We start from the raw sequence: 7,824 nt of genomic DNA, 5'->3' as shown, positions 1-7,824 counted from the left end.
GCCGGGCCCCTCATGGGGCTCGGCAGTGGAGCTGCAAGGCCGGCGGCGGTGGCCGGGACCGTTGGGGGCGGGGTGTGTGGCCTTAAGACACACTTCTGGTGATGTCAGGGGGTGTGGCCTTATGACACACTTTGCAGGTCCACCGCCGGGCCCCTCATGGGGCTCGGCAGTGGAGCTGCAAGACTGGCGGCGGTGGCCGGGACCGTTGGGGGCGGGGTGTGTGGCCTTAAGACACACTTCTGGTGATGTCAGGGGGTGTGGCCTTATGACACACTTCCGGTGATGTCAGGGGGTGTGGCATATGCTAATGAGTTATGCTAATGAGTTCCCCTAGCTCTTTTTCTACGAAACGACCCCTGAATAAGCCTGTCTCTGCTCCTACCTGAAAGTTGCCCACAACAGATGAGCCGAGAGCGCAAAGCAGGCCAAAAATGAGCCCGGCTAGGTTTAAATGCGAGTTACAACCATAGTCCCTCAGCTGCTGGTATTTCAGGCAGCAGATCGCCACACCTGGGGGAGACAGAAGGCCAAGGTTAAATGGGGGACTGTGCCAGCAGCACCCACTGCTTTCCCTAAGACATAGGGGTGCCAGCTCCAGGCTGGGAAATTCCTGGAGATTTATTTAAAAAAAAAAATTCTGGTAAGGGAGCTGGAACCTCAGAGAACGGCAACTTTGGAAAGTGCACTCTAATAGCACTGGAACACTGATTTCCTGAAGGCATTGGGGAAAGTCCCAGGGCAGAAAACCACGGCAGGTGGAACACATGGAAAAGCCACCATCTCTGGTGGGACCCCTTCTTCCCAAGCAGAGTTGCCAGCTCTGGGTTGGGGAATACCTGGAGACTTTGTGGGCGGAGCCTGGGGAGGGAGGACCTCAGTGGAACACGATGCCGTAGAGTCCACCCTCCAAAGCAACCCTTTCCTCCAGGGGAACTGATCTTGGATGTCTGGAGATCAATTAGAATAGCAGGAGGGCTCCAGCTGCCACCTGGAGGCTGCCAACCCTACCCCCAAGCCAGCCGGGAGGAGAGCGGACTTACCCAAAAAGGCTCCTATATTCAGGACTTGACCAAAGATGCAGCTTTGTGGTGGGTAGGACCCGCATGTGCTGGACAGAGAGAGACAGAGCATTGGCAAATGTCATGCATCTGGTGCTAAAGTTGGACTCTGGCCCTGGGTCGCCTCCCACTCCCCGCCCCCATCGCCAGAGTAAACTCGGTATCCAAGCACTGAGAGGGAGAACGGGAACGGGACGGACTCTGTGCCTCCTCCTGCCTTCTCAGTTCCACTGCCCAAAGCCAGTTCCCACTTTTCAGGAGCCACCAGCAGAGTGTGTTCAGGCTTCTTCCCCTGCCTCCCACCCTGCCAGCCCACAGGTCCCTCCCCAATGGCCCACCCGTGTGTCCTTCCCCACCAGCTGGTCACTTGCAAGGCCACCCACCACCAGGCTCCCCGCAGCGTGCATGCCCTTCCCGTGAGGATGGTGGGCACTGCCTGTGGCCGAGAACACGGGTGGTGGGCAGGTGGGGGGAATGGTATAGAGAGTAACGGGTTTAAATTACATGCAGAAAGGTATCGGCTGGATATTAGGAAAAATGTTCTCATGGTCAGAGTGGTCCAAAGGTGGAATCAGCTGCCTAGGGAGGTGGTGAGCCCCCCTTCACTGACAGCTTTCAAGAAGAGGCTGGACGAATATTTGCTTTAGGCTGGTCCTGCATTGGGCAGGGGGTTGGACTGATGGCAAACCTTTTAGAGACCAAGTGCCCCAACTGCGACCCAAAACCCACTTATTTAGCGCAACGTGCCAACACGGCAATTTAACCTGAATACTGAGGTTTTACTTTAGAAAAAACAACTCATACATTAACTTAAGATGAACCAAACAGAGTAAGGAAAGCAATCCCAAATGCTTTCATTTACTTAAAATTATTTGGCAGAGAATTCGACGCTTTAATGATGGTCTGGGCCTGGCTGGGGCGAGGGCACGCATGCCCACAGAGAGGGCCCACAGAGAGTGCCACCTCTGGCCCCCGTGCCATGGGTTCGCCATCACTGGACTAGATGGTCTGTATGGCCCCTTCCAACGCTATGATTCTATGAATGGTGCACTGGGGGGCGGCAGTGGGCCCCGCTCGAAGCGCTGGCGCCTGCCCTGCTTCAGGATATGCCAATGCTTAGCCCTGCTGCGGCTTCTGCCTGCCTTTCATTTCTCTCCGCCTGCCCCCTTTCAGGACTAATATGATAACTGGGACAGTTTTCTGGCAGTCAAACAGGCAAGTCCCCCGATCTGTCTCCCTCCTGTCCTGGCCAGACCCAGCTGTCTGGACAAAGGAAGCGAGTAACCGTGCGGTAGCCGCACTCAGCCGTGAGCCTTGCCTGGCAGCTGGCGAGATCTGGCGGCAGATTTCCTGATGCAGATCCCGGTTTGCATTTATCCCAAAGACAGAAATCCAATTTGGATGTATTCATCACACGTTTTATCCTGCCTTTCCATAATGGCTCATAATATTTTTACCTTTGCATACAGCCACCTCCTAGCTCAATAAATTTTTTTTAATGCAAATAAAGAAAATAAACACCCCAACAATAACAAAAGCATACAAGCATACGTCTTTTCCAGTTTACCTACCCAGAGGCTTTTACAAGCAAATAAGTCTTACTCAATAGCATAACTTATACAAGGGACAAAAAATGGAAGCACACCTGCTGGGAAAGATACTCTAATACTGGGGCAACCACATAAGAGACCCCGTTCTTTGATGAAAATTGATCTGGAATACAGGAAATCTGGAGCAGTGCCTCTTACAGATGACCCTAATAAGCAAGGAAAGATCATAACAAAGTCTAACTGAACCGTGCCCTGACCTGGACGGCTCAGGGTTGCCACCCTCTTGGGGACACCTGGAGGTAATGTTCCCTCTAAGCTGTGGAGTCTTGTGAGCAAAAGAATCTACTTTGTGAGCTACTGGCATTAAAGTTGTGAGCGAGCAATTTGGCTGCAGCATAAATTAGTTTGCTCTGGAGCCCTCCTTCCTGAGCTAAGACAAAAATGTGTGAGCCGGAGGCTAAAAAACTGTGAGCTAGCTCACACTAACTCAGCTTAGAGGGAACACTGCCTGGAGGTCTCCCACTATTCCAATTGATCTCCAGACTGCAGAGATCAGTTCCCCTGAAGAAAATGGCTGCTTTGGAGGGTGGACTCTGTGGCATTGTACCCTGCTAAGATCCTTCCCTTCCCCAAACCTTGCCCTCTCCAGGCTCCACCCCCCAAATCCCCAGGTATTTCCCAACCCTGAGCTGGCAAACCCACCCGGGCTAGCCCAATCTTGTCAGATCTCAGAAGCTAAGCACGGTCATCCCTGGTTAGTACTTGGATGGGAGCAGGGCTTTTTTTGTAGAAAAAGCCCAGCAGGAACTCATTAGCATAATAGGCCACACCCAACAGCAGGAACTCATTAGCATATTAGGCCACACCCCTGACAGCACAGCTCATTAGTACATTAGGCCGCACCCCCCATGTTACCAGAAGCGTGGTTATCCAGCCACACCCACCTTTTGCTTCTTATTCTGTTTACCTTGTTTGTTGTCAAAACCCAGGGCCTTTTTTGTAGCAGGAACTCCTTTGCATGTTAGGCCACACACCTCTAATGTAGCCAATTCGAATGAGTTTCTGATGTTGGGTGTGGCCTATTATGCTAATGAGTTCCTGCTGGCCGTGGCCAACTTGGGAGCCAGCCGGAACTCCGTTCCTGTGCGTTCCTGCCCAAAAATAGCCCTGGATGGGAGACCACCAGAAAGCAGAGGGTCTTTATACAGAGGCAGGCAACGGCAAACCATCTCTTGTCTTGGAAACCCTACAAGATCTCCATAACTTAACTGCTACCTGATGGCACTTTCTACCACCAATCAAACATACCTGATGTATGGAAAGCTTTCTGTGATGTTCACGGAGCCATTTGCTACTGCCATGGCGTACCTAAGGAAACAGAAATCACATAAGACAGCTAAAAAAATAACAATCCTGTATTCTTAATAGTTCTATGTTATCTACTTCTAGGTGTAAGGTACTCTTTTTTTTTGCTAACTATTTGGCGGGGGGGAACATGCAGATCTGTCCTTGCAGAGGAGGGAGAGCTTGTACCTGAATAAAACTTGGTCTTAAAGGTGCCACTGGACTCTTTTGGGCCAGGGGGCCCCCTCTGCAGCTTACCTGGCTGCTTCTTGCTCTGACTGAGGGCTGCTGGGAGCAGGGGGCGGGGCTTGTTGCATGTGCCCGCCCCCTGGGCCCTTTACTGCCGGAGCTCCGCTCCTGTGCGCTCCTGCAGGAAATGACCCCTGGATGGATGGATGGATGAATAGATAGATAGATAGATGGATGGCTATTTTTGGGCAGGAACGCACAGGAACAGAGTTTCGGCTGGCTTCTGAGTTGGCCACGCCTACAGCCTCCCCCCCTTGGGTTCCCCAGGTGCCTGACAAGCCGCGGAGCGCCTGGGGAAGCCAAGCCGATCCAGGTACTCCCCTTCCCTCAGGTGCCCCAGGCGCCCCGTAAGCCGTGGGGCACCTGGGGAAGCTGATCCTGGGAGGGAGCTGTGCTGTCAGGGGTGTGGCCTATTATGCTAATGAGTTTCTGCTGTTGGGTGTGTCCTATTATGCTAATGAGTTCCTGCTGGGCTTTTTCTACAAAAAGAGCCCTAGATAGATAGATATAGATAGATACAAGTTGAGCTGACAGGCAAAGCGCCTGCTTCCAACATGCAGAATTTATATAGCGCTTTAGAGAGTTCTAAGCATTTTACACACATTTCTCTTTAGAGTGATCCTGTAAAGTAGGCCAGTATTATCAGCTCTGTATTACAGTTTCGGGCTGCAAGCGGGTTGCCTAAGGTCACTGAATGCATTTACAATGCCAGAGGGCAAGGTGAAAATTGAGCACCTTCAGATATGCAGCTGCAGATTCTTGTTAAAATGAAACATTCAAACACCATGGAAGGGAGCAGATAAACCCAAAGCACATAATTTATTCAAACAGAGTTTGACTCCAGTGGCACCTTTAAGACCAACAGAGTTTTATTCTGGTTATAAGCTTCCGTGTGCATGCACACTGGACTCAAACTTTGTTCTGATGCTTCAGAGCTACACAGCTACCCACCTGAATAATTCTTTTTTAAAAAAATCAGACAATTGCCCATCATCCGGCAAGGTAAAGGTTAACAATGCTCACATCCACATCTCACATCCATTCCTGCGATAGACACAACCCACCTCTACCTGGTAAATCCTCCAGGGAAAATGTTCGCTAACATACAGTGCACACGACTTCCAGATCTGAGCTGACACACCCCACTTTTCAACGTCCCAACCCAACCAGTCCCTGAGAGAGGCCAGACTCTAGCTGCCCCTTCAAAGCTAGCCAGTCCCCTTCTTTGGATTACTCACACAACCCAGAAGCCGATGCTACCCCCTACAGCTAGGAGCACTGGAAGCAAAGCCCAGACCCACATGGCGGCAGAAGACCTGGAGGCGAAAAAGAGAAGCAGAACATCAAACAGAGGTTTGCAGGGCAGGATCCTGGGGTTCTTCAGGTAATGGGATGGGGGTAAAAGCCAAGAACCAGCCAGATCTGTTGCCTTCCAGTGTCCCTTCGTGACCTAGAGGGATTTGGTCAAAGAGGATCCCAGCAGCCTGGATTATTTGAAAAGTGGATAGAAGTCTTGTGGGCAACCAGAGACAGGATTCTTGGGCACCTGGGCTAGGCTTACAAACCAAGTGATTGCAAAACTCTGCCGGGCCTACCTGTTACCAAAGGCAGGGCCCCATCCCTCCAGAAAACTTCTGCCTTGATAACAAAGGCGTTCCCCTGAGGGTATACATATAACCTTGTGGCCACACCTCCCATTCAGCCAGCACCCAGCAAGGAAGGCTCCTGTCAAGAATTAAAGCAAAAGGCTACCTTTCTCTTATTGGGGGAGATCTTGCGGGGGGAGGGGGGGAATGTGCACAGACTTGGCTCCCACACAATCTGGAAACCGGCTCTGGATTTTCTGGTTCATCTTCTGCCTCCTTCCGTCTTTGGTGCCACACAGCATAGAACCTTCCTTACCTGGGGAGTATCTGCCCACACGTTCGGGAACTTGCTGTTCTCTCTAGCGGGCGGAAAGTGTTGGGTCCCAGCAGTGCTTTCTGATCGCCCCGCCCCAACTCTGACACTGGGCAAAGGGCAGCATGATGGCTCGATTACCGGGTGACTTTTGTTCCCGAGGAGCACCATCCCCGCTGCCCCATTTATGGTACCCTGTGCCTTAGAATAGATAAACCCTTCAATGGTTAATTTGACAAACTTGGGCAATGCTGAATGTGCCTTCCTAAGAGCCAGGAAACCTGGATTCTCTGCATGGAGATGTTAGAACACATGCTAGAGAAGGAAGCAGGAGGCTGGCAGTCAGTGATGCCCAGGGGGTGAGTAGAAGGGTGTGTGTGCCAGGAGCAGGGCAATATTTCCAGAGGGGGGGAGGCATTCTGGCATCAAGGAGGCTGAAGCAAGACTAGCCTGCTCTAGAACTATTCACTACCAGTTGGACCCCGGCCTTCCTCCAGAAAGCTCAGATTTCGTTGTTCTCCCGACTGTTCTTACAACCAGGGCTATTTTTGGGCAGGAACACACAGGAACGGAGTTCCAGCTGGCTCCCAAGTTGGCCACGCCCAGCAGGAACTCATTAGCATAATAGGCCACACCCAACAGCAGAAACTCATTAGGGGTGTGTGGCCTAACATGCAAAGGAGTTCCTGCTACAAAAAAAGGCCTTGGGTTTTGACCACAAACAAGGTAAACAGAATAAGAAGCAAAAGGTGGGTGTGGCTGGATAACCACACTTCTGGTAACATGGGGGTGCGGCCTAATGTGCTAATGAGCTGTGCTGTCAGGGGTGTGGCCTAATAGGCTAATGAGTTCCTGCTGTTGGGTGTGGCCTATTATGCTAATGAGTTCCTGCTGGGCTTTTTCTACAAAAAGAGCCCTGCTTACAACCACTGTGTGAGGTAGATTAGGCTGAGAGAGCCAGAGAGAAGGGGGGGGGGGGACTGGTTGGAGGTCAGTCAGTGAACTTTAGTGGTGGAGTGGGGATTTGAACTCAGGTCTTCCCAGTTACTAGGTCAACATTCTAACCACTGCAACAAACGGGTTCTACCAACAGGGATAGACCCTCCTCCCCACTCCCTGGTTCCTTGGTCCATCGTGCATCTTGTCTGCTTGCTTAGCTTGCCATCATATCCAAATCATTCAATAATGTTCACTACACTATTGTATAATAAAATGGTAATAGAAGGCAAAAACAAGTGTAGTTCACAGACTCACCAATTACAACTTGCCAAAAAGCTGAAGAACATGTAATAGAAAATAATGTACACAAAATAGCTACAGTGAAAAAGTACAAAATGTAAACAATAGAGAACTGGAATGTGCTACAATGTCTAAACAATAAAGAGCTACTTTGTATACACTATTCTCTATTACATGTTCTTCAGCTTTTTGGCAAGTTGTAATTGGTGAGTCTGTGAACTACACTTGTTTTTACCTTCTATTTCCAAATCAGACAATCCACGGTTAGCCCTAACCAGACCTGCCTCCAAACCATAGTTTGTAAACCTGTTTCAGTCTGTAGTTTCCAATCAGATCTAACCATGGTTTGACTCCTTTGGATTTTGCAACAGAGTACAGAAGAAACCAGGAAGAAGAGTGGCATGAGCACATTCTGCAGGTTGGAGGATCCAAACACAACCACTGTATTCTGTGAGAACTGGAACATGTGGGCCCATATTACAGTC

At 50.5% G+C, this 7,824-nt stretch overlaps 1 protein-coding gene across 1 annotated transcript in view; it reads right to left on the bottom strand.

Moving 5' to 3' along the window:
* The window catches only part of TMEM150B (transmembrane protein 150B), an 11,319-nt gene extending 5,815 nt beyond the window's left edge, over window positions 1-5,504 (bottom strand). Inside the window, exons 1-4 of the mRNA XM_015420774.1 lie at window positions 5,440-5,504; window positions 3,917-3,976; window positions 1,041-1,108; window positions 383-510 (exon numbers count right to left, since the gene is read on the bottom strand). Of these exons, the coding sequence (XP_015276260.1) occupies window positions 383-510; window positions 1,041-1,108; window positions 3,917-3,976; window positions 5,440-5,504 (321 nt within the window). The remainder of the gene's footprint in view (window positions 1-382; window positions 511-1,040; window positions 1,109-3,916; window positions 3,977-5,439) is intronic.
* Window positions 5,505-7,824: the final 2,320 nt, after the last annotated feature.

Source organism: Gekko japonicus, unplaced genomic scaffold (assembly GCF_001447785.1).
Source record: "Gekko japonicus isolate JY-2015 unplaced genomic scaffold, Gekko_japonicus_V1.1 scaffold1715, whole genome shotgun sequence".
In the NCBI taxonomy this organism is placed as follows: Eukaryota; Metazoa; Chordata; class Lepidosauria; order Squamata; family Gekkonidae; genus Gekko; species Gekko japonicus.
This window is presented reverse-complemented; position numbering and strand designations above follow the sequence as displayed.